The 27,449-nt window shown below is 40.7% G+C and overlaps 1 protein-coding gene across 1 annotated transcript in view; it reads right to left on the bottom strand.

The window, feature by feature from the left end:
* Positions 1-27,449, bottom strand: part of FLT3 (fms related receptor tyrosine kinase 3) — a 63,262-nt gene that overhangs the window by 13,741 nt on the left and 22,072 nt on the right. Inside the window, exons 5-19 of the mRNA XM_063101553.1 lie at positions 23,894-24,009; positions 18,934-19,063; positions 17,124-17,251; positions 16,601-16,740; positions 16,354-16,507; positions 15,426-15,594; positions 9,032-9,135; positions 8,237-8,345; positions 7,792-7,970; positions 6,899-7,005; positions 6,680-6,812; positions 6,329-6,433; positions 3,091-3,201; positions 2,051-2,204; positions 52-134 (exon numbers count right to left, since the gene is read on the bottom strand). Of these exons, the coding sequence (XP_062957623.1) occupies positions 52-134; positions 2,051-2,204; positions 3,091-3,201; positions 6,329-6,433; positions 6,680-6,812; positions 6,899-7,005; positions 7,792-7,970; positions 8,237-8,345; positions 9,032-9,135; positions 15,426-15,594; positions 16,354-16,507; positions 16,601-16,740; positions 17,124-17,251; positions 18,934-19,063; positions 23,894-24,009 (1,922 nt within the window). The remainder of the gene's footprint in view (positions 1-51; positions 135-2,050; positions 2,205-3,090; positions 3,202-6,328; positions 6,434-6,679; positions 6,813-6,898; positions 7,006-7,791; positions 7,971-8,236; positions 8,346-9,031; positions 9,136-15,425; positions 15,595-16,353; positions 16,508-16,600; positions 16,741-17,123; positions 17,252-18,933; positions 19,064-23,893; positions 24,010-27,449) is intronic.

Raw genomic sequence — 27,449 nt, 5'->3', positions numbered from 1 at the left:
TCTTGTATCCATTTCTGTTTTAAAGTGCTACTAATTTGAATAAAATATTACCTTCAGAATGGAATGAATTCCCATTGAACCCTGAGATCTGATCCGAGTCCTGGTGTATTTGAACTTCTCTTGAACCAGGCATACTATTAAAAAAAATTATTTTTTTCATTATTTACATTCTTCTCCTGAGCAGATATTTTATTAAGAAAACACAATTCATTAAAGAAATGGATCCCAGTTATAAATGGGCCTTTAAATTAAAAGCACATCAATTTGCCCATTTTTTGTGGGTATTAAAACCATCTGTGTAAATGGGCTTGCCAGTCTAATTGGGATAAGCATGATCCCTGTTATCTGTATAGAGTCCTACAGTTCAAAAAGGACCTCACCCAATCTTTGCCACAACCCACTAGCTGAGTGTTAAAGTCACATTTATAAGAGAAATTAGGTTCAGGGAGATCAATATGATTTGCTGATATCTCAAAGCTCATAAAGAGTAGGACTAGGACTCATGTCATTCTGCAGTTTCCAACCTCAGCCCACTTTCCCTTTAAAAGCTCATGTAATACAGATCCTCTATAGAGACCTGTAAGCGTTTTACCATCCTTCTTTTTTCAAGTTGGCCTTTGTAAAGCTCATTTCCTTTTACTGTGAAATTAATAAATAGGAATGATAAAAATCGCTTTTGAGGTATATAATATAGAACTCTTCACTGAGGAGTTCTGTACCAAGTATAAATAGATCATGTTTCAATTTACAATTTCCATATCTTTGGAAAATGACTTAATGCTTTCAGATCAAAAATATTCCAAAATTAATTGCTTCAGGGTATTTAATACCCCAATGACCAGAATGAGTTAAAGAGACTAATTACTGACCACGGAGTGCTGATCACACACATCTGACTCATTAGGATAGACTCTCTGTTCTAGCATCTGAATGACATTATAGAATTTTCTCAGTTCTAGAATTTGAACTGAAAAGTAAGTGTAAAGGGGAGGACTGGTGTGATGGATATGAACCAGTTAAGGGCAACCGCACACAGACGTGCATGGATACCTCTGTGGGGCCTCGAGGTCTTGCTGGTTCTGTCTCAGACCTTGAAGGCCAAAGACCTGTACTGATCTTACATTCTTTTTCTTAAAGATGACTGGTAAGGGGATCCTAACCCTAGACTTGGTGTTATCAGCACCACACTCTCCCAAGTGAGCCACGAGCTGGCCCTCTGATCTTACATTCTAAGAAAACAAAGCTGGGAATCTCAAACACATCCCCAAAGTAAAGATAAAGTCTGTGACAAACAAATATGCCTTCGGAATAAGGGAGAGCTTTCACATATGCAGGGACAAAGGAGTGCACTGTGGATGGAGGAATTATTCTGTCAGAATGCCTGTGAATCCATTCAGAGAAAGGTACTATAAGTCTACGATGCTCAAATAATTAGCAAGAAATTTCAAGCATGAGGCGGAGCATCCCACCAAACTCTTAAAGCCCTCATTCATGCATGCTAAAATAATAAAATCTCATCAGAACCCAGTATCACTCAGGATCCCCACGAGTGGCAGAATATACTTTGCAGAGCACAGAGACAAGCTAGCATTACTTTCCTTTGTCCTCATAATCACATGTCAATTGATCCATCCTAATACTTTAAAATCCAATTAAGGAGTTTAGAGATCTTTTTTGCAATAGCTCCAGGATCTGGGGTGTTCTCTATGAATATGTCAAGGACTTTGGAAAAAGTCTTCATTCTTCTACCAATACCTGTGTGGCAAGGAAGAGTCTTGAAAGATTAACTAATTCATCTTTCTCAAAGCCAAACATGTATCTAGGGTGTGATTTAGGCACAGGTGGGACTATAATACCTATACTGAAGGAAAGGGAAAAGTTTCATTGTTCCAAATCAACAGGGAAATAATAGAAAAGACAAAGGATTTTTCCAGGTCTTAGGACCCAAAGACCACACACTGCCTTTAGAAACTTGTAGTGGGGTGTTTCACCATTACACTTTGTCCATGTTCCATGGTGTTTAATTATAAGACCTGACCCAGCCTCTTACCTGGAATTTGGATGTGATTGGAAATGGGGGTAAAAACTGAAATTGTGTTCCTTGAAAATCTCCGTCCATGTCCTGTGAAATTTTTCTCTTTTACTTCTTAGATAGTTGAGAAGATCACCATAGCAACAATATTCAAAAATCAGGTAAATTGGTCCTGAAATAGTTACAGTTTTAATTACAGGAAAACAAACACCAAGTTGTTTTTTCAGACATCTGTGCAGCTTACAACATACTCTATAAGAGCTCGGGTTTCCCCTGACTTTGGGAGAGTACAACTTTTTCTAAGCTCATCTCTTCTTATATTTTAAAATCAGTTTCAGCTTTTTGCTCAAACTCTTTTGGAAGGCAGGATCTCCCTGCCTTTCTCCTTGACCCTGGTTGTGCATAGGGCTTCACTCATACCACTGGCATGCTGGATTCTCCAGTTTGCAACTGAGCACAATATACTAGACATTTTGTGAACACTTGGTAAATATATGCTGATTTGTTGTTTGCCTGATGAGGGAGAAATATAGTCCCAATCCTCTCTTAGATCCATTTTTCTCTACCTTTAGTCCCAGCCCCACGCCTGCTGTTCCAGAAGGAATGACCGTGGGCACATTGCTTGGGTGTTTCTAGGCAGAATCAGAGAGCAAGCCCAGAGAATTCTGGGAAAATAAGATCTGACCCCCCCACCTTGGCCACATTTGAAGGCCGCCCAACAGGGAGAGCGGCCAAGCTCCATGGCTGTTCTTGCCCCTGCACTGATGCCAGCCTTGCAGCTGAGGGAGAAGTACAGATGCCACACAGGGCACTTGCAGTGTTGCTGTTGTCTTAAGCAGGTCAGAATTATGTGATATATCCCAAATGATGGGGTCAAAGAGAGGCGTTCTTTATAACGACCCATCTGACTTACAGAGTGCTCAATATCAAATTCCACTTAGGTTTCAGAGCCCACTCTGTGACTGAGAAGAGAGAGAGAGAAAAAGAGAAGACAAATGCGCTCTTTGTCTTCCAGCTAAAATATTTTTGATTAGGTGTTTTTAGTGGAAATCGATTACCTGACAGTGTGCATGCCCCCAGCAAGTTCACAATATTCTCATGGTTTCCCAGGTGAGTCATCATTTTGAGTTCTGACATGAGCGCCTCTTTTTCAGAACTGTCCGCTTTTTCTGTCAATGGAGGAGCATAAAAAAAATGTAAAACCCAGGGAAAATAGGAATTTTATGATATTTAATCAATTAAAATTTTCCTCAGTTTAGAGCCGATTTGCATTATTGATGTAAATTCAAAACCATAAGAAAAAACAGACATAAAAATAATACGTGAATTTTGGATAATAGTATTCTGTGTTTTAAGACAGAATTTCAAAGATTGTGGTATAAAAGCTAAATCTAATAATGTGCCTTTCTACTGGACTTTCTTCTACCTACCAAAATAAAAATCCTTAGAACAAAAAAACAAAATAATAACAACACATGAGTTTCCTCCACAGTAGAAGTTAACAGGTATGATGAAGTGGAAAACATCATTTTTTTTTCTTGAATCTTGGATGTGCTGAAGTCAGAGGGAGACAAGATAGGAGTGTCAGCAAGGCTGGTTGCCTCCAGCCTGTGGCCCTCAGGTTTAGAACCTTACATTTGTCAGTAAGTCCAATGAGAGGAGGTCAATAAACATATTCTCAAGAGACTTATTAATTGATAATGAGAAATATAACTGCCAAACAGGCTAGAATGTATCAGTTGACCAATGCATTCTCTCCCTAGAGAAAAGTCTAGATAGCCTGGCAAACTGCACTCACAACCTGCTCAGAAGCACAGCGATGAGCCCTAAGGTCTCCTGACACTGAGGCTGACGTGCAGCTGGTCAGGGCACCCCTGCCCCATGTGTGTGTTGGAAACCCCAGGACAAGGCCAGAGTCACTGGACTTTCCTCTCCAGACTCCACCCACCCCTCTGTAACATATTCTTTCTTACAGAGATAGTAACTTTTCTTTATATTCAGTGAAGATTTCATTAGATTTCAAGGGCCCATTATCTTGTCTTGGAAGACATCCCAGCCTTTATGATTACTTTTCTGGAATGTCAATACCATCTATTTTGACTTGAGTGAGCTCTCAGGGGTATCCAAGATCTCAGCTTGGAAGTGGGACCCTTTGCTGTGTGTGCTGGGACCCACTAGCACATCATATTTTCAGCTGCTTCATGATTTACAGGGATTTGAGGCTTTCAACTATCCATGTCTTGTTCTTTATGACCAAAATAAAATCTTACATTTTATGGCATGCTTAACTTTTTCAAAGCACTTTCATATACCATTACCTCTTTCATTCATTCATTCAGCAAGTATTTATTGAGTGTATGAGGCATGGTACCAGGCATTAGGGAATGAAAAATAGACAAGAAACAGCCCTGGTCTTCCTGGAGCTTAAAGTGTCCTAGAAAAGGGAGGCGAGTGAATAAGCCACTACAATACAGCGTGATAGACACAACGTGGCAAGTGAATGCAGGGTTTCTGCAGGGTCACACAAAAGGGACAGCTAACTTAGCCTTGGATGAACGGTGAAGGGGACATCAAATGTCTAACCTGAGTCCTGAAGAAACGTAAGAGCTAGCCAGGTGAATACACAGTGTGGGGAGCTGGAGGGCAGAGGCTCGCTGCATGCTAACAGAATGGGCAAAGGTGGAGAAAGCAACAGCTCTGCAGAGCAGTGCAGATCCCACCTTGGAAGGCTTATGGATGAATACGGCAGGTAAGACAATTAAGCAAATATGCAATTACAATTATGATAAGTTATATGGGAAAAAACCTACAGAGAGCTAAGATAACATATTGCAAGGGACTCAGTCTCTTCTGTGATGTGGGAGAAGGCTTCCCTGAGGAAGCGATATTTCAGCTGAGATCTGAAGGAGGAGTAGGAGATGCCTAAGTGAAAGGGGAAGGGTGAGCAGAAGGATCCGCCTGTGCAAAGGCCCTGAGGTGGGAGGGAGCATGTGCTCTGGAGGAAGTGAAAGGAGGCCGGCATGCTGGTGTGCTGACAGTGGGAGGCGAGGCGGTGGCAGCAGCCAAATCACGCAGGGCTGGGTAGTCCATTTAAGAGTGATCAAAAGCCACTGGCAATGTTAAGTAAAAAAACAGTATGATCTGCTTTTCATCTTATAAGCATCACTTGAACTTCAGCACAGAGAACCCAAAAGGAGGTAAGAGTAGATAGAGGGTGCCTGCTTTGGAGGCTACAGCGGCTGTTCAGGACAGACTTGGACTAGGGTGGTAGTAACAGACATAGAGAGAAGAGGATGGACTCGAGAGACTAAGCAGGAAACCTGATAGAAATAGTTCACAGCGTGTTAGAGCACAGTGTTGAGGAAGAGCCCTAGTTTCTGGTTTGCCTGATTGTGTGGAATGTGGCTATTCATTGGCGTCAATCACTGAGAGAGGGAGTGCTGATGGAGGGCTGGGATTAGAATCAGCTTGAAAAAGCTGACTTAAAAGGACTTTTGAGACATCCAAGCACTTGAACATATGAACCTGAAGCTCAGAAGGAAGATGCAATCACGAGAACCACTGGTACACAGGATGAAGCCACATGTGTGGTCAAGATCGAATACGGTGAGCGTGTGCAGTGGACACGGAAGGAGGTCCAGGAACAAGACTACAGGAATCCGCATAAAAGCTGCATAGACGAGGGTGAGCCAGCAAAGCACTGAGAAACAGCCAGAGAGGAAGGAGGAAAGCCAGAGGAATATGGTAACCTGGACACCAAAGGAAGAAAGCATTTCTGGACCGCAAGAATAGTTGATAGTGTCAATTTATACAGAAAAATCAAGTAACACGAGGACTAAAAAATGCCCATTGGACTTGGTTGGAAGCCACTGTTCATCTCAGGAAGGAGCCAGCTGGGGGTGCACTTGCTCAGTGAGTAGTGGGAGGGGACGGGATGGGCAAGGGCGCCAGAGTGGAGTGGACGGAGCGGCGAGTGGGAAGTGAGGACACAGAGGGCCTCAATTTGCTCTTCTACCCCTGGTCTACGTCAAAATGCAAGAAACAACTTCTGCCTGCAGCAACTATATCCTTAGTACTGAAACCAATGAAAACTAAACTCTAAGAGAGAAGAGGAAGATGAGGTGGAGTTTTCTGTTCACGACGTGGTTGACACTAACCCCAACCTGCTCCCTCTTCAGCTTTGAAGCATGGCAAACAGTAACCATAGAAACGATAGAAAAGGTGAGAAGGGGTGGATGGAAAACTGTGCCTCCCATCTTTGTGCATCTCGGTCAACATCATTCCACTGTACTGTACCTTTCAGCATTTTGACTGCGACCTGGATTGAGACTCCTGTTTTACTAATTCCATACGCTGTTGCATTCATCACTTTTCCAAAAGCACCTGATCCTAGTACCTTCCCTGCAAAGATAAAAGGTGAGTACGTACATTTTAAAGATTTTCCAACAGAAAAGGAATGCCACGAAAACACTGGGAACATTCAATTCTTTTTTTTTTTTTTTTTTTTTTTGTCGTTTTCGTGACCGGCACTCAGCCAGTGAGTGCACCTGCCATCCCTATATAGGATCCGAACCCGCGGCGGGAGCATCGCCGTGCTCCCAGCGCCGCACTCTCCCGAGTGCGCCACAGGCTCGGCCCAATTCTTACCAAACTCTAAGTTTTCTCTTGGAAACTCCCACTTGAGATCATATTCATATTCTCTGAAATCAATGTAGAAGTACTCATTGTCCAACGAGCCGGTCACCTGCACCATCTGCAGCTGGCTTTCATACCTAAATTGCTTCAGAGGTGAAATAATGAGACAGTTAGGAAAAGGCAGTTCTGCAGATGGAGGAAACAATAATGAATTTTGTCCTTTGCTGTTACCTTTTTGTACTTGTGACAGATTAGCATGGTTAAAACAACAATGAAGGGGAGACAAAGCCCAATTGTTGCATAGAATGAGATGTTGTCTTGGATGAAAGGGAAGGGGCCTGCAACAGAAGGATGTCATGAGCAACGAGACAGCTGGTATTACAAACTTCAGACCCTCGTTACCATCTCTCATGGCCTGTGTGAGTAACCATCATTCTCAGTCCCTACCTACAAGCACTCTATGTATCCTCCACTCCCTACGGAAAATCTGGCAAAAGGACAAGTTTCCTGTCTAGAAATTTTTAAATAATTCTGAAGCCATTTTTAAAAAATCATCTGCTAGGGTTATAAGACTTGCATCTATTTAAACCCACAGGCTGTATGATTCAGATAAACAACACGGTCGTGTTTCTTCTATGAAGATATCATATGAATGTGGAGAAGCTAGTTTTGTGATGCTGATGATTCTAAACTACTACTGTAGGTGGGCCAGGTTTCAGAATTGTTTAACTCAGGAGGGCTCTCAAAAACAAACCCCAAATTACAAAACAGCAGGCTAAAGGCATATAAGGAGATTAATCAAAAGAGAAAATGGTAGAGACTCCAAATTAATAAATCTGTTTCTCCAACATTGGATATTTGGGTCAATATTCATTACACAGGGAGTTAACTGTTCTCCACATTGCTATAACTCGTGAGTTGTAGCAACATAACTAGAACTCTGCCCCAAACCGCAAAACTGTACGTGTTAGTGGGGATTCTTGCCTGACTCAAAAAGCCTTCTCTTCTCACACACTGAACCTACCCTCTCTTGTAAAATACCCCAAATAAAAGCCAGCGACAGGGACTAACTTCTAGAGGGGAATTCCTGATGGTGGAGTATTACAACAGCGACTGCTGGATACCTGGTGAGTTTAAAAGGATTGTTTCACAAGATGTGCCAACAGAATTGTATGCACAGCACTTGACCAGGAGCCCTTTAACAGCCTCACTCATGTTTAGGATACTGCTTGAAATCCACTGTCCGAACACTTTTCTGTTAGCCTTTTTATTCCAAACGCCTTCTGTGATTTCTTCTGTGCAGCTGAAAAGACATGAAAGACAGAGAAGTTAGATGGTTGGGGCTGTCGTCAGACTGGTAATTAGGGTTTCTGTAGTGAGTTCTAAAAGAAATTCATCTATTGTAAGTTATCAGAGACCATCTATGACCACTGAGAAGTATGGTTGATTCAGAAGGTAAGCATTTTAAACATTTCCTCATTTCTTCTTAAACTGTATTCACGAAAAAGAGTCAACAGGCGAGTGAGTTTTATGTCCTTCCATTACAAGAGATGTCAATGTCCTTATTACTTGGGAAACTTGTCTGAACACTTCTTCCAGGTCCAAGATGGTAATGGGTATCCATCCGAGGAACAAGACGCCTGGCTCGCGGATGCTTCGGCGAGCACTTGAGGTTTCCCTGCAGAAAATAACATGTAAAATGAGCTCATGGAGTATGGAACTTGCCAGAAATGATTTCAAAGTTGGCTTCAGTGTAGGCTGACCATTTACCCCAGGGCGGGGAGGGCAACTCATTCGGGATGCCTCAAGGTCCCTGGCTATTCCCTCTTTCCCTTTTGCCATGTAACCTTCCTATCACCTAACACTGCTCCATGGAACACCACTTTTCCACTGCTGGGCTCCTCCCGTAGAGAGCTGAGGTGTAAACCTCCATCTATCTGTGAGCCCCAAAACAATTCTTAGCTTCAGAAGAAGTGTCTGAAAAAAGTCCAGTGAAATGTATTCCTATCCTTTTATAGACCAGAGAAATGAAAATTACTAAAACAAACAAACAGCAGGTAATATGATTGTCAACCTTCTTTTAACATAACCTGTCCAAGTACTAAGTTTAATAAAGTTACAACACTAAAGCACATTCAGAGAGGATACGGAATTAGTTTCTGAGGATAAACACAGAAGGAGGTATATGTAACTAAAGCCAGTAGATATGAGAGTAAAATTTCAAAACATTTCAGCATACAAAAACAGTTTTGTAACATCCCTTCTAAGCCATTACTCCATGACTTTAAGCTCTTGCTGATTGAGATTAATAAAGAATTCAGGAGTTATAAGATAAAAAATTAAATTCTTGGCAATTTAACTTACTTCTTATGTTCAGCGTGAACCTTTTGGTGAATTGAGCATCGTCATTTCCTGCATGGAATATATATTCTCCTGGCTGGTGTTTATGGTTGCAAAACTTAGATACGCTGTTTGAGAAAGAATTAAAGACAGATTTAGCTTGATTCCTGCAGGAGATACTGCAACCACCAAGTGTGAATGCGCGGAGTCTTCCTTGAAGCTCTCTCTACTCGTTCAAGTTTACTGGACAAGGAGATGTCTGCATTCTAGACCCTTGCCACTCAAAGTGTGGTGCACTGACAAGCAGATCAGCATCACCACAGTGTCACCTGGGAACTCGTCGGAAATGCATGATTTCTGGCCCAACCCACAACCTACCAACTCCGTGTAGTTTTTATTTGCTTTGTTAACAAGAAGGCTGAAAATGTAAAAAGGGGAATTTCTTATCCTGCCCTACTTCTGGACAAGGAGGAAATGGCAGGTGAAGTGGAAGCAACAGAAAGATGGTGGGGAAAGCCAAAGTATAACCCTAGGGAGCACAAGAGGAGACACAGGCATATGAGGTTCCAGGCTTTAGGAAGGCAGAGCTGAAGCAGTCCAAGAAGAGAAAGATGGGATCTTCTAAAATGGAAAATGCAATTCTCTCTGGACAGTGGCCAAAAACCCTAAAAAGGAAGAAGAGAGCAGATAAGAGAACTATGTTGGCTAGCCAGGCACTGTGCCAAAGCACCAGTCAATCTGGTGGAAAAGAAATGACTGATACAACCATTTATCATCATGCAGACCAAAGCGAAATGTTTCATAAACTTTTTTCCTTTTCAGTCTTTCATTCTATCTTAATGGAGTGGGATTTGCCACTGTTTCAATGAAATAGCACCTGAAATATTTTCATTCTTCTGAATGATTTTCAGGTAGAAAATTGGTCACATAAAGAGCCAGAGCACAAAATCGATATCCAGGTAATTTTAAACTGCTTTCTCTCCTGTTTATGGCAGTTTATCCTAGCAACAACAGTTGCCGAACCTCTGGGAATTCCAAGGCGACTAGCCAACTAGGTGACCGGGAGATTCAAGACTTCCTCTTTCCCCCTAGGGTTTTTCTAAAATTGGCCAGCTGGCATGAGACAGGAGGTCAGGAAATTTGAGTTTACAGTGAAATAATGTCTTGGTGATTAAGCAGATGTGTTCTCATTATAACTATGAAAAGGGTTCTTTCCTCTGTAACCGAAATGCCAGGTCACTTTTATTTTCCATTTAGCTCCTAGAGGGGAGGAGTTGAGAAAGGGCAGGTTCTTTCCAGTGGCTCAAAGAGTAATTTTACTATAAAGTAAAGAATGCTTTATTCATAGAGCAAGGGATTATTGAAGTCAAATCAGAATGCAGAAAATAATAAAGCATGTATTGGAGAAGCTGAGAGCTCCTGAAACTGGAGAACAAAGAGCTGGTAAGCTTGAAGGTGGCTTTACGAAGCACTGAAAGACAGCTGATCAGGTGGCCCTACCTCGAACTGCAGAGTCATGGGGCCAGGCACAGCCTGGCTGAAGTTGCATCTGATCTGCTCAAATACCTGCCCTGAGTTAGATGAAGATAGTTGGGGGGAGGGAAGATGTGCTGATGATTTTATACTTCACCATACAAGTATAATACCGTGTTCATTTGTATTTGATTTCAGGAAAGCTGACAAGCCTGGGCCCAACGGCAAAGCATGACGCATTTCACAAGGTCCAAAAATGCTTCTATTTTTTAAATAACTAAATAGCATGTACGTATTTCTGTGTTCTTATACTCGGGGTTTAAGAATCTCACATTTTGAAAATGAGTTGGTTTCAAGAAGCAATATAGTGAAATGGTTAAAAACACAGACTTTGGAGCTAACTGCTGTTGGAATCCCAACTCTGCCATTGCCTGGAGGTGTGAAATTGGGCTAGTAAAGTAGCCTCTCTGTGCCACAATTTCCTTGTCTGTATAACGAAGATAATAATAGAATCTACCTCATATAGTTGTTGGGAGAAAATTTTTCAAAATAAAAAAAGCATTTTTGTATAAAGGGCTTATAATAGTCCCTAGCACATAGTAAAGACAATATACACGTTAGATCATCATTACTATGAGGCTTATTAATACCAGTAGTCATTTTGAATGAAAAAGAAATTTAGAAGCTTTACTCTGGGGTATACTGTAAGCGTGAAAATCACATTAAAATAAAAAGATGCAAGGGAAAAAGTAAAACTAAAGTCAATGCCTATCAACAGGAGTTAGTTAAGATAAAAACTTTTAAAAAGTAGAATACTATGCAGCCATTGAAAATGATAATGCAACATAATAATATACTTAACATAAAAAGATATTCATCATATATTTTAAATGAAAAATCAAATCACAAGTGGCACAATTAATTTCATGTTTATACAAAGATCTATATTTTATGTTTCTATCAGGGTGGTTACATAGAAAACGTCTGAAATCTTATCTCTGGAGGTGGAATTAAGGGTGCTCTTTCTTTTTTCTTTTTTTTACAGCAATTTCAAAAAACAGGAGTGAACAAAGGGTATTGCCTTTGCCCTGTGTGATTGGGCAAGTAATTTAACCTGAGTTTCCATATTTCATACGAGATTGTGAAAATTAAATGAGATAATTCACACAAAAGACTTTGCACATTGTCCTGTGCATAGCAAGAGCTCAAAGAAGTGTCTTTTCTTCTCAGTGAGTGGTTTCACATGATGTAGCTGATAACTTAAACTGAATGGCATCCCTGGAGGAAGAGGAGCCAGGACCACCGTCACAAACAGCAGAAGTGAACAGGGCCAGGGTTCAGTTGGGAGCCTGGGGTATTTCACTAGACCCAACCATCTTCTCTCTCCTTCCTGTACAAACTCAAGACTCATCTCCTTCAAAAAAAAACTTAAAAAAAAAAAAAAGTGCCTCCCACAGGCTCGGTAAGCTTCTTCAATCATATGTCACTTACTACACGAAGGGACTGCTTTTCTGTTTGCCCATTCTTCTCCTGAGCAGGACACTGGCTCCTCAGCCAGAACCCCATGACTCCCACACTGCAGTTTACCCAGTGAGTCTCAGTCAATGCCTGTGAAGGACAGAACTTAGATTTGTAGAGTTGGGAAATTAAATATTTCAGTGGGAAGGAAAACACAAGGCTTAGTCAAGGCTAAGGAGAGTCTTTCAGAAGAGGTTACTAAATAATTTAAACAGTCTAATAAATTTTTTTTTTAACCACAAAACTCAGAAAAGCTATGGGAGATTTGGTGTTTGTAGTTAATTATGCAAACTAATAGGAGAAATATCCTGGAAACTTTTATCAAGACTAGGATATCAGGACGGCTGAAAAGCTATAATTTAATAAAAGGCAAACATGTAAAGGCAAGCCCTAACAAACTCTGGCATGATATTTGAGGAAGTGAATTGGAGAAATGAAGCTGAGAAGGCCAAAGAGACTTCTGGCACACACGCTATGACCACACCAAAGCTTTTTCAGGAGTAGCATTATTGCGTAGGCCTCTCAGTTACAGATTAAAAAAACTCATGTGACTTTTTTTTTTGCCTCTAAAGTCATCTCTTGAAACATGATTAAAATACTGTACTTCACAAACCAAATTCAGTTCAATTAAACTGTTGAATCTAGGTAGTGGGTAAAGGATGCTCACTGATAATTCTTTCAGATCATTAGTGAATTTGAAACTTTTTATAATAAAAAGGTGAAAAGAACTCAGATTATCAGCCTGCCATCCCCCATCTGTCTCAGCACAGAACCTAATGGGGAGAGGAAAAGACATTTAGAGCACTTGGAGGTGTGTGCAAAGTTTTCATTGTTCATTTTTGTTCAATACTTTGAGCACCTTTTTCATGAAGAAGGAGGTTCCATCTTTCCTGTGCCTGCGTATTCAGTGGCTCACGACACCTGGTGTATCATTAACACCAACAAACACTGGAGCTCTTCAAGAACTTTTAAATAAAATAAACACCAAGGGTCTGGTGTTGTGGTAAGTGTTGTGTGTGGCCCTTGTAGTGCAAACATGGTGCCCAGATGATGCACTTGGAACTGCTTCCCAGGGGTGAGAATGAATTCACTCACTTATCAAACACACATTTACTGAAAAGGCACTGTCCACAGACAGAGAAATGACAGAGCACCTTATCCTTATGGAGCTTATAAACCCACTGGTGAGATTCGGCATACTGAGAGGTAATTGTATTACCAGATAATTATGAATGAGTCAGGCTCTGCCCTAATTCATTCATTTGGCTGCCTCGAGGATAAGTTCTTGGGGTCAAGGGTGCAGACTGTGGCCATGAAATGAAATCAAATTAACTAGCCTACTAGATTGGCCCATGACCCACATATTAGAGACGTGGTCCTCTAATCAGTGATTCTATAAAATCGCAAAAGGTTATGCCAAATGTTATCAGCACAGTAGCAATTTGTGTAAATTTTGGGGGGAGAGGGAGAGACATTACCTCATGCACTGTTGTAGCCCTTCACAGGACCAAGCCCATCAAGAATATTTGTTGAACTAAATTGAATTGATCTTTTATCTCTTTGAATCGGGTTCAGAAGAGATTCCCATACTGCCGAGAGCTTATCTAACACCTGAACGCAGTACAAAGAGGAGAAGGGAACATGATATGCTGATATCCTTCTGAACACAGGCCACATGGTAATCAATTCAACTAGGGTAGAGAAGGGCTGACTACCTGACTTTCTGCTTTTAAAAGTTTGACAGTTCCGAATAAGAGCTTATGACTATGGGGTATCCTTCTAAGGCAGTGGTTCTCAACCAGGGGTGGTTTTTCCCACCAGGGACATTTGGCAATGTATGGAGATATTTTTGGTTGTCACAACTGGGAGAAGAGGGATGTGCTACTGGCATCCAGTAGGTGGAGGCCAGGGATGCTGGTAAAAATCCTACAATGCACAGGACAGTCCCACACAACAAAGGATTATCCACCAAAATGTCAGTAGTGCTGCTGTTGAGAAACCTTGATCCTTGAGTTAGGTGACTGTGTATCTGTCAGCTTCTAGTCCAAAAGCTGCATTCTCAACTGCCTGAAAAATGAATGCTTTGCCCATCAAAGGTTTGGTCAAGAGAAGATAGACAGTTCCATGCAAACCCTGCACTGCAATTCTTCTAAAAAATCCAAATAAGGACCAGTTACAAATCACTTTGGAGTATGAAGAATAGCACAATAATTATGAAACAAACACTTAGCAGAATCAAGAAAAGAACTTAACTCCTACTCTTCCTCTGGACCAGTACTATCTAACAAAATACAACATGAGCCACAAATGCAAGCAACATACATCACTGTGAAATTCCCGGTTAGCTCTATAAAGAAAGTAAAAAGAAGCAGGTGACATTAAGTTTAATAATAGGTTTCATTTAACTCAATATATCCAAAATACTATCATTTTAACATATAATCAAATATAAAATTTATTAATGAAAAAAATTCTTTTTTTCATAGTAAATCTTCAAAATCTACTATGTCTTTTACAGTTATAGCACATCTCAATTTGGACTATCTACATTTCAAGTTCTCAATAGCCAAATGTGGCTACTCTATTGGACAGCACAGATCTAGACCTGTGGTAAGAATCACCAAAGATTCTCATTAAAAATGCAGAATGTGGGCATTTTGTTAAATTTTGACTCAGCATGTCTGGAATGGGGACCAGGAGTCCACATTTTTAACATTTGCCCAGATGATTCTTATACAGTTCGTCTCTGGACCACATGCTAAGAAACAATGATTTGCTATAGACCGCTGACTCAATTGAGAGATGGTATATGCCTCTTGGTCCCTCATAGTCCAGCCTGAAGCCATGTTACATAGGATTAGTATTAAGAAATAAGAGGTATCACAGCTATAGAAGATACAGGGGAAAAGTTGGTTTTTGTTTTGCGAAGAGGTAATGAAGAATTCCTCCCATAAGAGAATCTTGTATTCAGTTGCACAAATCCCCAGGAAAACAAAATTTTCCTTCGTCACTTATCATCGGGCTATTTCTGAATTTATTTTTGAAAACTTAAATCAATACACCTATAAGTAATGTTTTCCTGTTTTTAAGGAGTTTTACTTCCTTAATCATCTGTAAATATACTAAGGGAGACTCAGTGTAGCACAGCACAGTACTTTCAAGTAGGAAGTAACACTCTTGTGACTCAAAATGTCACTGAACCATACTCAAATGAATACAATTCTTTCTGGTTTTCATGCCATAGGTAGTACTGTCTGAAGTGACTGTACGACTGCTACTGTATCCTTACATCTGCTATTTCCTCATCTCCAATTTCAACTCAATAATATAAGTGAATTCACGTCCATAAGTACAAAACTGCCCTTCTCGAGAGCAATGAGAAAGGAGAACTGTGCTAAAAATAAGTCAGCACTCTCTGTCATCTCACCTGTATCCATCATCAAGACCACTTTGTTCACAAGGAAATGATTTTCGAGAGAAGGTCCATGTGCATCTGATTTGTGGGTATGCTTTAAACTTGACAGAAAAACAGAACTCTTCATATTGGTCAATTTCATAATCTTCCCTTGAATTGGTAGCATTTATGAATCCCTTTTCTGAAAAAAAAAAAGCATTATAAATTAGATAACGAGATTCATATGGAAATGTACTGACATGATAAAATAAATTTTTATTCGTCAATTTAATGCAAGAAAATGCAGATGCCGACAAGCTGTAGGTCGGGTTTGATAGTCCAAGAAGAAATATAGGAGTCCTTTCCCCAGCTCTGAGCCTGAGCTCATAATCTTTTAGAGTTAAGATTCCTTTAAGAATGAGATATAAATAATTGACTCTCTTCCCAAAGAAATGTAGAAATAAACCTATGGATTTTGCAGACAATTTCAAAAGGTTGAAGGGCTCCCCTACTCGTGGCTAACCACATACACACTAGGAGTCCCTGACAAAATCTGGAAATGCTTGCTCTCAGCCAGAACAACTCTCTCAGTGATGAGTCACACATAAGATAATCTCAAGGCACAAATGAAAGCAATCTGGCTAGCAATATTCACAAGGCTTTCTCATGGAATACTTTCTTACCAGTTTGCTAAGAGAATCGCTGCGTTTCTTAGCATTTTCATTATGCCTGAAGGCTACAGCCTAATCTGAGATTACTTCAATGTGGTTATTTTCAAATCCCACTTAGCCCACCCAAATTTCAATGCATCTAAGTGCTTGTACAGTTAGAATAACTCAGTTCCTTTTTCAGCTTTTTGATAGTAACATTATATTGAAATTGGAGTTTGTATTACATACCTCACATTCCACACTAAAGCAACTAAAAATATGAATAAAGAGGTGTGAGCAGCCTGCATTACCTAGGATGGTAACCAAAGCGGACTGACTGGGATGCTTTGAGGAGGAACAAGTGTAATATCCAGCGTCATTTCTTCCCACTGATGATACAAAAGCAAACAGAATCCGTATCATAGTTCTGTTTGTTGAATAGGTACTCATCTCAAAGTAGCTGCCCTAGGTTTTAATAAAACAGAGTTTGAATTTAATGTTTTCAACCTGTGCTGTTAGTTCATCCTGCATTTTCAGAATATAAACTTGTCATATTACCTCCTTGAGGGCTTTGTTTTCTAATTCCCAGCTCAGCCCAAACCTATGGTTCACATGAACAGCTTTGCACCTTATCCACAAGGGTTCCCCCACTTTAAGATATAATTGTGGCTGTGTGGTCTGAGGAGTTTGATTTAGATCTAGAAGATGAAAACATACCAAGTAAGGGGGAAAAAAGTGATTTTTTTCTTCATCACGAAATGTATCCTGAAAATTGTGAAGAACAAAGATTTTATCATCATCTCAAATGTTACTAACCACATTAATAAAAGAATCTTTCAGAGACTGGCTACTCTTCTATAAGAAAATAACATTCACAGAATCCATAATATTACATTTAAAGTGGTATGCCTGCCTTCTTAGCGCAGCAGGCAGTGCGTCAGTCTCATAATCTAAAGTGGTATAAAGGCACTACAGAATTTCTGAAGCTGAATAATTACCTAAGCAGTTACTGTTAGTCCCAGATAGTTAGTTTCTAAGGAATAGTCACTGAAAATAAGAGCACGTGATACTGTAGTGTTACCTATTGTGAACAGCTTGGTACATTCCCTGCCCAGTTCATTTCTTGCACAGCACCTTATGTCTGCTCCAAATAATTCATGAAGTACCTTTTCCTCCTTCTTAACAACAGCTGGACTTTCTTCTTTACAGCTACAATTAGGAAATAAACACCATTGACAAAACATGTTTTCAAATTACAAACGAATGTTCAGGAGAAGAACGGAGTTAAAAGTTCTAGAGCCCGTTTTAAGAGAAAAAAGGAAAGAGTGGGTCAAAAGGTAAACAAACCCAAAGGTTTGGTTTCAGCAAAGGGTTCCTAAGGGAACTAGCTAGTAATTCATTATCTCAAGTAATTAGCATAACACTAGAGAGAATTACACAACAAGACAGTTTAACATTTTTTGTGTTTAGTGACCTCTTTTGTTGTTGTCATTTAAAAACCGGGAAAGAAAGGAAGAATCGAGAAAGAAGACAGAAAGAGGAAAAAAAAAGAGAGGAGAGAAGTATGATGGGGTTTCATGCAGCTTGACCTGGAGGGCATCTTCTCCCAAGCACAGAAGCAGACGCCCAGTGAGAGGGAGAGACGCTGAAGCTGCAAAAGTCACCCGAGTTCCCAGAGCAAACGGAGGAGGAGAGCCGAGGTGTCCCACCCCCCCCTCCCACCTCAGCAGAAAGTGGACGTTGGTTTCCAGTGACAGTCTCCCTAGCTGTTCCCTCCCCCCAGGCGGGTCATGGATTGGGGTCTGTGTAGAGACACCCACTCCTCTTTATCACTTTAGTCAAATGTATTCGTTTCTTTGTCTAGGGATCCTTCCAGGCGTTATTTTTTTCTTATTACAAGACAACAATGATTGAGTTCGCTGTAGAAATTTCGGAAAATACAGAAAAACCCAAAGAAAAGAATCTTAAATTATCCATATTTCTACCACCCCAAGATAAAAACTGTTAGTATTTTGGTGTGTTATCTTTCCAATCGTTTTTCTTCCGTGCACACGTTACACATATGTCTACAGGTAACCTCTTTTTCTTCTAAAATTTGAAATAACATTCATACCATGTGTTAACCTGGTTTTTACTTTTTCTCCTTCTGTTTAGTCCCATTTTAAATAAAAGATGTTAAGTAAATTTTAATTAGTTCCAACTGCATGTTGTGAGAACTTAGTGATGGCATATATGAAAAACAAAAGTAAACATTTATACCATGCTCACTACCTGTTAGGCACTGTTCTGTGTGCTGGACATATATCAATTCATTGAATCATATCAATTCATTGAATCATACTAACGGTCCTACAGGGTGAGTACTTGTTACCTGATGAGGTACAGGGGTTAACTAACGTGTCCAAGGCCATACAGCTGGTAAGCAAATCAGGCGTCAAACCCAGACTAGCTGGCTCTACATTCTATATCCTTAAACAATCATATTAAGCTGCTTTTTTCAGAATAAGCAGAATAATCACAAATTAAACATTTAGCCACAGGAAATTTCTTACTTATAAAGGAATTATACTTTAAAATCCATCTTTCTTTTTTCCCCAGATGCTCAAGCAGCCAACAATCCTGTAACTTAAAAGGGCTTTTTGTTGTGTAGCTGTCATGCCCCAGGGAGGACCCTGCAGGTGATCTGAGGAGTTCTAAAAGGCCCCTTTACTAAAAAACCCCCGTCACCCTTCCTGTGAAGCTCATACTAGTCAGTCTTTAAGTTCAAAGAGCCAATGTTTCCTGTTTAAATGAGGTTAAATTAGATTTTACTTACAGTCTAATGTCAACTAAATTGGGAAAAGACCAAAAAAATAAAATAACAACAGCAGTTATCTTTGTGCATGTCATACCTTTCGCCTTGTGAATCGCACAGCAGCCATTCCACAATTGGTTCTGGAACACTCTCGGATATGCAGACCAGGGCATCCTGATTTTCCATTTTTTTAAAATAAGGTCTTCGTAATGTGTAAAGCAGTGTATCTAAAGCATCGAAAATTATTAACATTTTAATATTTTAGAAATAACTGTCTTAGCAACTCCGTCAAAAAATAATTCTACATCACTAAGAAAAGTTCATAGTGAATACCACAGCAGTGTCTTCTGCTCCCCGCACCCAGCCAGTATATCAACTCTGGCTGCCACAACCACTTTAACATGTATCCTCTTGGCCAGTTTCTTTGGGTATTTTGCGCACCCACAGGTAACTAAAGTACAGGGAGTGAGGCCATGCGAAAATACAAATATGTATAAGAAAAAGAAAATTAACAATAACATATAGCTTAAATCCCTTCCTTATTTAACATATAGTTTAAAACTCAACATTCCCATAATTTTATCTAGAACTAGGCAGAAATATACTAAAATTTAGAAATGCAGAAATACAGTAGGATGGAGTTAGAACTGGAACAGAATTTAGAGGTTAAGTTGAGCCTCCCATCCACACTGGACCATCATACACACACACAAGCACGTGCACACACACACGCACACGCACACGCACACGCAGACACGCTCTCTCTCTCTCCCCCTCCCCATCTTTCACTTCCAACCGTGATTAACATATAGACTTTCCACTTCTGCCTGGACATCTCTAGGGACTGGAGTTCACTACATCCCAGGGCAAATCATTCCAATTTTTTGGAAACTTTTTTTTAAAGAATGTTTCCCTATACTGAATTCCAATCTCCCTCCTGATAATAAATTTAGTTTAAAAATATTATGTATTGTTTGATATATACATATGAAAGAATATATGAAGTATAAATTTTGAATCATAATAGTAAGAACAATTACCCATGGCCCACTATTCAACTTAATAACTGGAATGTACTTTTTAATCCATTTTTGTGCTTCTCACCATCTCCCAACCCTAGGTAACATGTATCGTGAATTTTGTATTTATCATTCTTGCATTTTTAAAAATTGTTTTACCACACCGATGGGTGTCTCTAAACAATATACTGATTTGTTTAGTTTTTAAGCTTCAAAATATGGTATCACAAATTATGTAGATTTAACAGCTTCATTTTTCATCCAACCTTATGTTAAAGTTTCATGCATGGTTTTGTACATAGCTATACTTCATTTAGTTTTTACTACTACATAGTATTTCATTGGCAAATATATCACAATCTATTTTTTCATATTCTTGCAGTGGACATTTGGGTTGTTCCCAGTTTTTTGTATTATCAACCAAAGTGCTATGAACATTCCATTCATTTCTGCTGAGGCACGTGTGTAACTGTTTCTTTAATAATGTACGTAAGAATGGAAATGCAGGTTTACATGGCATGAGCATGTTCAGCTTTACATATAATGACACTTTGTTTTCCAGAGAGGTTATACTAACTTACACTTACTTTCACAGCAGGATATGGGAGTGCCTACTGCTCTATATACTTACTTACCAAGACTTCTTAATTTCAGCAATCTAGTGGGTATAAAATATCTTACTGAAGTCTTAATTTGATCTCTCAATTACTATCTTAACATATATTTACATAATTAATTGGTAGGCCATTAGGCTGAGAAGGTTCCCCACCTTGAGTTCCTACGTAAGCAAACCCAAATCCAACTCCGTGTAAGCAATAAAATGAAACTTTTTTTTTTTTTAAAGATGACTGGTAAGGGGATCTTAACCCTTGACCTGGTGTCAGCACCACACTCTCCCAAGTGAGCTAACCAGTCATCCCTATATAGGGATCCAAACCCGTGGCCTTGGTGTTATCAGCACCACACTCTCCCAAGTGAGCTATGGGCCGGGCCGGCCCAATAAAATGAAACTTAAGCTTGACCAAACAAAAACTGCCAACTAACTTCTAACTAGGGACTTCCCATTTTAGCCAATCAAATATTTTATTTGTCTTGCTTCCGCAAACACCTTATAAAAGTTCTTCCATCACATGCCCTTGGTAGAGCCCAAATGCACTGCTTGTCATCTGGCACTGCCTGATTCATGAATCACTGTCTGCTTGAATAATCGCTAAACTTCTAATGTGCATAAGACTTTAATGTGCCTAATTTCATCTTTTAACATGTGTTTATTGACCATCTAGATTTTATATTATGAAAATGGAATGCCCACTCATGTCTTTTGCTCATTTTTCAACTGGGTTTTTGTTTAGTTTAGTTTTTTTATTATTGATTTATAGAAGCTCTTTATATATTGCAACTGTTAATACTTTGTTGATTGTGAACTGCAAGTATCTTTTCCCATTTTGTGGTGCTTTCTACCTTTTCTCCCTGTAATTTTGAACCATTGATCCCAGTTCTGCCTTCTAGAGCAATTTTTTTGAAAGTCTAGCTTTGTTTCCACATGGAAATCCTTCCAATATTTAAAATCAAAAACTGAGGTCAAGGTAAATAATTACCATCCAAGGTACTTTAACTAGTTAGGTCAGGTTTCCTTATTCAAATCACAGAAGAATTTCATCTACATTACACTGCAATCAATCTTCTCTCCTCAAAGTATTTCCTTCTCCATGTGAAACATTCCCAATTCCTTCAGCTCTCCTAATTTAAAGAATTCCAAGTTCTTCACTTTCTAGCTAGCTCTATTTTGTCAACGTTCATCTGAAAAAAAATGTATAATTAAAAATAATAAGGGCCGGCCCCACGGCGCACTCGGGAGAGTGCGGTGCTTGGGAGCGCAGCGGCGCTCCCGCCGCGGGTTCTGATCCTATATAGGAATGGCCGGTGTGCTCACTGGCTGAGCGCCGTGCGGGCGACACCAAGCCAAGGGTTGCCATCCCCTTACCGGTCACAAAAAGACAAAAAAAAAAAAAAAGAAAGAAAAAGAAAAAGAAAAAAGAAAAATAATAATCTTGTACTCGTTTTCTTAATCAAGATATTATATTTTCATGAACACTGCCACAGTTCAAACTCACTTTTTTAGCAACCATGCCACACTGTTGGTTAATACTGAGCTTGTAGTTGACTAAACCCTTTCCCCTGACTCTCTAAACCCTTTCACACTGACTGTTGCCAAGTCTCTCCCATCTATCTCTTTTGAACTTCAGCAACCAGCAAAATACTACAAACATGTTACAATTTACTTGAATGATTGTTATTATATTTTTACATGGTAAATCTTAAGTGAAAAGAAGGTACTCTAAATGTGAGGGCACTTCAAAAAGTTTGTGGAAAGACAGAATTAAAAGATAATACAAATCTTTCCATGAAATTTTTGAAGTACACTTATATAACAGAGACAGAGCAGATGCCCACTTCTCTTGCACAACTATACACACTTGGCAAAAAAGAGAGAGAAAGAAAGAGCAAGAGAGAGGAAGAGAGAGAGCAAGAAATCTTTTATTCTCTTCCGACCTGGAGCACATACTTAACTGTCCCACAGAGTGGGGTGAGAGACTGGGAAGGGGACAGGGAACAAGACCAAAACCAAAGAGCAGCTAAAAGTAACTCTCGAATTTTGAGCTTCCAGGTCTTTGGACCTACTAATTTCAGAGTAATTGAAGGGTTTTCCAGAATAAATTTTGACAAATTTTGACTTCACCTGTTTTTTGCCTTACAGACTGACTTTAGAACTTAATACCCCACCCTCAATCCCAGTGAGATGACACATCTGTTTTAGCTTTGACTGCAAGACCACACACTCTCACACAACACCCAGTGTTGAGTAGTGTAGAGTGCAGACCTGGCTTAAATCAGCCTCTACCTGTGCCCATGACTGCACCTCTCAAATGGTCTGTTGCTCATCTACGTCAGTGCAGGTGTGTTGCAAGTATCTGAGGTGATGCATGAAGAACACCTTCGGCAAAAGATGGCTGAGGCGCCCCGTGGCTGGACACCCACATACCACACACCCTGGCTGGGTGCATTTGAGTCACTGACAAGGAAGAGCGAGCCTAGCAAGTTGTACTAATGCATAGCCTGAGAACCTAATTTAAAGCAGCATAAGCCCAGAGTTTGTGGAGCACTGCCCTTGCCCCCAAAGGCATGGGGAACTAAGTGAAAGCAGCTCTTTTAGTGCTTATTAGTCAGGTAAGCTAAAGCAGTACGTTCAGTGTGCACAGCACTGCCTCTGTGCAAGTGGGGATGAAGCGAGGAGAAGCTGCAAAGCACCTGCACGGGGTGACTGCCAACTGCACCGCTGCCTCCCTTGGTAGGACCATGTGGATTGTTCCTTATAGTCCGCGTGTGGTCTGACATTTGTATAGACCTGTGTTGTCTAATACAGTAACTGCAAACTACATGTGGCTATTTAAATTCAACTTTTAACTAATTAAAATTAAAATTAAAACTTTGGTTCCTCAGTCACACAAGCCACATTTCAAGTGTTCAACAGCCATGTGTGGCCAGTAGCTACTGTACTGGACAGAGAAGATATAGAACATTTTCATCATCTCAAAAGTTCTATTGGATCGCACTGACACCTTATAATCCTGTGAGGTATATATTTTTATCCTCATTTTACAGATAAGGAAATTGAGGCTCAGAGAGATTATGTGACCTGCCAAAGGTGGTAGTACAGAACCAGAATTAGAACCCAGGTTTTCTGATTCCACATTCAAGTTGTTTTCCATTTCTTCCCTGTCAGCCATCTGTTACTGGAAAAATGGGGGAACTGAATAGAAGATGGCCCAGGTTCAAAAATAGCATTCTCATTCTGAGAGTCCACGGAACATGTCAGAGGTTCTCAACAGGTTATACAGATGGTTGAAGCGAATTCAATCAATTCAACTACATATTGAGCGAAACCTGAATACTGTGACTAGAGCAGCTGGTCACAAGCTAACGAGTTCTAAACCACTCCTTTGGAATACCGTGAATACCTAGTAGAGCTGGACTTACTTCTTATACTCACTGTAAACAATACTGTGTAATTGGCAGCTTCACTCTGAATAAAAAGTAGGTATTCTCCAGCTTGGGTTTCTGTCATTTTCAGAATGACCATGGAGACAACTCCTCTGCAAAACAGGAAAGAGAACTGGTCATTTTGGAAAATGTGTGAAACTAAAAACATAAAATTTCATACTGACTCAGAAGGTGGTTTGGTGGCTCCCGCATTCCCCGACGGTGGCACGGAGGGCTGCTCTGTAGAGGACATGGATGTGCCCAACACGTGGCCTGAGCATTGTTAGTCTGACCTTGACTTTTAACGGGTCCCTCCCTTGAGAGTGAGTCAGCTCCATTCCAGCGCCATCATCTCGTGTTCTCCGAGCCCCTAAGGGGGAAACTCCCATCCGAAACACGCACAGCCTTACTGGGCCACCCCTTGGTGGTGGCATTCCATTCCCTTCCATTAACTAAGCACACTCCATGATCGTATGTGTCCAGTCACCCGGTCACCAGCTTCAGTTTCCCATTCGCAGAACCAGATCAATGTATAAGTGAGATACACTGTCTCTCTAAGTGAAAGAATTCAAGCAAAATCTGACAGAAGGCATTGTCCTTTGAGGTAATAATTACACTAGATATCACATAGATGTAAGGAGAAAGGGGTCTCACTGTTAGTATTTTAAACTTTTCAGATAATTGGTAGAAATAAATTTGGCTAGAAGCATTCTCTTCAAAGAGACAACTTTGACGTATGTTTGGTGATACCCACTCTCATTATTACAGCTTGAAGTACTCTCTAGCAGTTTATGGAGTGATGTTGGATTTCATTTTACACTTTCTGACCCTAGACCCTTACCGATCAAAGTGTGGTCATTCTTCAACAGTGTTAGTGTAGCTGGGAGTTAACAAAGATGCAGAACTTCAGGCCCTACTTGGACCTACTGAATCAGGATCTGCATTTTAACAAGATCCCCAGGCAATCCAGATGCATGTTGTATTTGAGAAGCCCTGCTTTAGAGCATCAAGCAGCATGCTCTAGAGCACACGTGCTTGTGTTCACACAGACAGCTAATCACTAGGGTGTGTGTTTGATTTGCTTCTGCAGATCTGTTCTGGTGATGTGCTTTCTTTCTCAAAACATTCTCTCTCCTAGTGTCATTTGTGAAATCTCGAAAGCTTAGGTGTTCAATCTTTCCGCCTATGAGTCACAGTCCAGATACAAATTTCTATCATTCTCTACTTGTGAAAAAGTCACTGAAAATGTTTTGGTAATTAACCCGTATGAGAACCATGACTTTGGCTAACAAACTGGACTTCCTGTCCTAGAGCAACAAAGGCGGCATCCACAGAGCGAAGAGAATCCTACTTCTCTACTCTGTTTTTTGGTCTCAATCCAGTGAGAACTGTTGTGGCATAAAATCTTAATAAGATTTCCAGAACATTTCCTTAAGCCAAAATTATTAAGAGAATAGCGCTTTGGATTAACCCCAAGATAAAAGTAATTGAAAAACAGAAATAATACAGTCTCAGAAGAGGAAAGGAAAATGAACGTGATCCAAGATTTAGAACTAAACTTCAGAATTATACCCACTGTCCCAAAAATTACTGAAGAGTTTCTTTGACCTTAAAGAACAAATACAAATAATTGATACAAGACTGTCACAGAGATGTTCTCCAATACTTCAGTTAGGGAGCATGACACCCCTTACAGGCTATTTGGGGAGCATTTACTGCATTGTTCCTGGAAAGACAATGCCTTCTCTACAGCTATGGGGCACCAGATATCCCCAAGAACTAAAAAAAGAAAAAAAAAAAGGCAGCCTTAGAACTACTCAGTGTCTTTTGCCCTATCTGGTTTCAGCAAGAGGACAAGGACAGCAGGGGGCAGCAAATGGCATAGAGTTAGACAGATATTTGGACATTATCCACGCATCTTGGCTAAGATATTTTTCTGCATAATGAGACCAGTGTTCCTTACGTTGTCAATCAATGTCTTCCCAAAATATTTTGTGGATATCACATACTACTGTAATTCTGCTTATCATGTTTTGAAACAAAATAGATAAAACCAAATGTTCTTTCCCCAAGCATTGCCCAGAGAGAAATTTTTTTCTACTTAAAATAGAATGAAATGAAAACTTTCTAACTTTATCTTTAACAAGATATCCGGTTAAAGAAAAAAGGTACTTCAAAAATCACAAATAGACTTCCAGTCAAGATGGCAGAAGAGAAGGTCCCCAGTGTCACTCTCTCCCACAAATCAACCAATTTACAACTATAAAAAAGCAACGATAGCCAAGCTGGGGCCGCTAGAGCTCAGGGGAAGAGGAGGAGAGACCTACAGGGTGCATGAAGGTGGGAGAAGCCATGATGAGAGAAAGAAAAAAATTGCTCCAACCATTTCGAATCCCAGCCACTTCCAGGCTGGAGCTGCTGAGCACATGGAGCAGGAGCTGGCAAAAGCCAAAGCTGTGCCCTTTGGATGAAGTTGCATGGAGGCGGCAATGGGAGAAGAGAGCTTTGGTGGCCCCCAGGTCAGCAAGACACTAATAGGGTTCCCGTGGACGCATATAGGAATGAGAAGCCACAACAACTGAAAAAAAGGAGCCACTCAGAGGCCAGTGAGTCATCGCAAGGGATTGGCACATGGCCTGTCCCATGGCAAGTGTTTGGAGCATGGGTGGTGGGGGAGATGGGTCCACCAGGGGGACACTGGGGCACAGCAAGGACAGCTGATCTGCACCCCAGTCAGCACAGGAACACTCAGAGGAGACTGGTCAGGAATGCAGAATTGCATGGGGTGCAGTTTGATGAAAAGACTCAGTCCCAGACCAGAGTGTCTGCACAACCCAGGTGCACCAGATCTCCCGAGAGCCAGAAGTACCTATAAAGTCAACCATTAAAACCTGAGCTGCACAAAAAGCCTTTCCTAGGGAATCAGCAGTAAAGCAGCAATTTAGCTCAACCACACAGCTCAAGTTCTGGCCCCCACAGGAAGTTCCCCCATTTTAGAAGTAAGCAAAGGATAACAAATTAGTTCCGGTGCAGAGTTTAAGTGGTGGGAACAGCAAATAATCAAACACAAAATTGAAAGAAAAAACAAAGTACCCACAACCAGAGAAAAAGTTTGATATTAACTAGTAAAGGTCTCATTTCACCAAAGAACACTTATAACACCTAGAAAGAATGGAAGTCCCCTGGCCTACCAAGCCAGAAAGCGGGGAGGGCCGGGGGACTCTGCCATGCCCCCTGACACTTGCAACCAGTCCTGAGGGTGGGGGCTGAGGACCTCGGTCACACCCCCCCGACATGCACAACTACCCCAGCGATGACCACTGAGCCACTGCAGGAAGTGCCCCAGGCTCTCCCAAGCCAGTGCAGTCGGGGGCTGAGGGCCTCAGCCACACCCCCCAACACCCACAACCAGACCAGAGATGACCACTGAGCCGCAGCAAGGATGCCCTGGGTTCCCAAGCTTGGGTGGTGGCGGGGCGAGGGCTTTTGCCACACCCCCCTGACATCTGCACCCAGCCCGACAATGACTAAGCCACCACTGGAAGCCCCCTGG

Source organism: Cynocephalus volans, chromosome 7, assembly GCF_027409185.1.
Source record: "Cynocephalus volans isolate mCynVol1 chromosome 7, mCynVol1.pri, whole genome shotgun sequence".
NCBI classification, from domain to species: domain Eukaryota; kingdom Metazoa; phylum Chordata; class Mammalia; order Dermoptera; family Cynocephalidae; genus Cynocephalus; species Cynocephalus volans.
The sequence above is the reverse complement of the archived record's forward strand: the minus strand, read 5'-3'. Positions and strand labels throughout refer to the sequence as shown.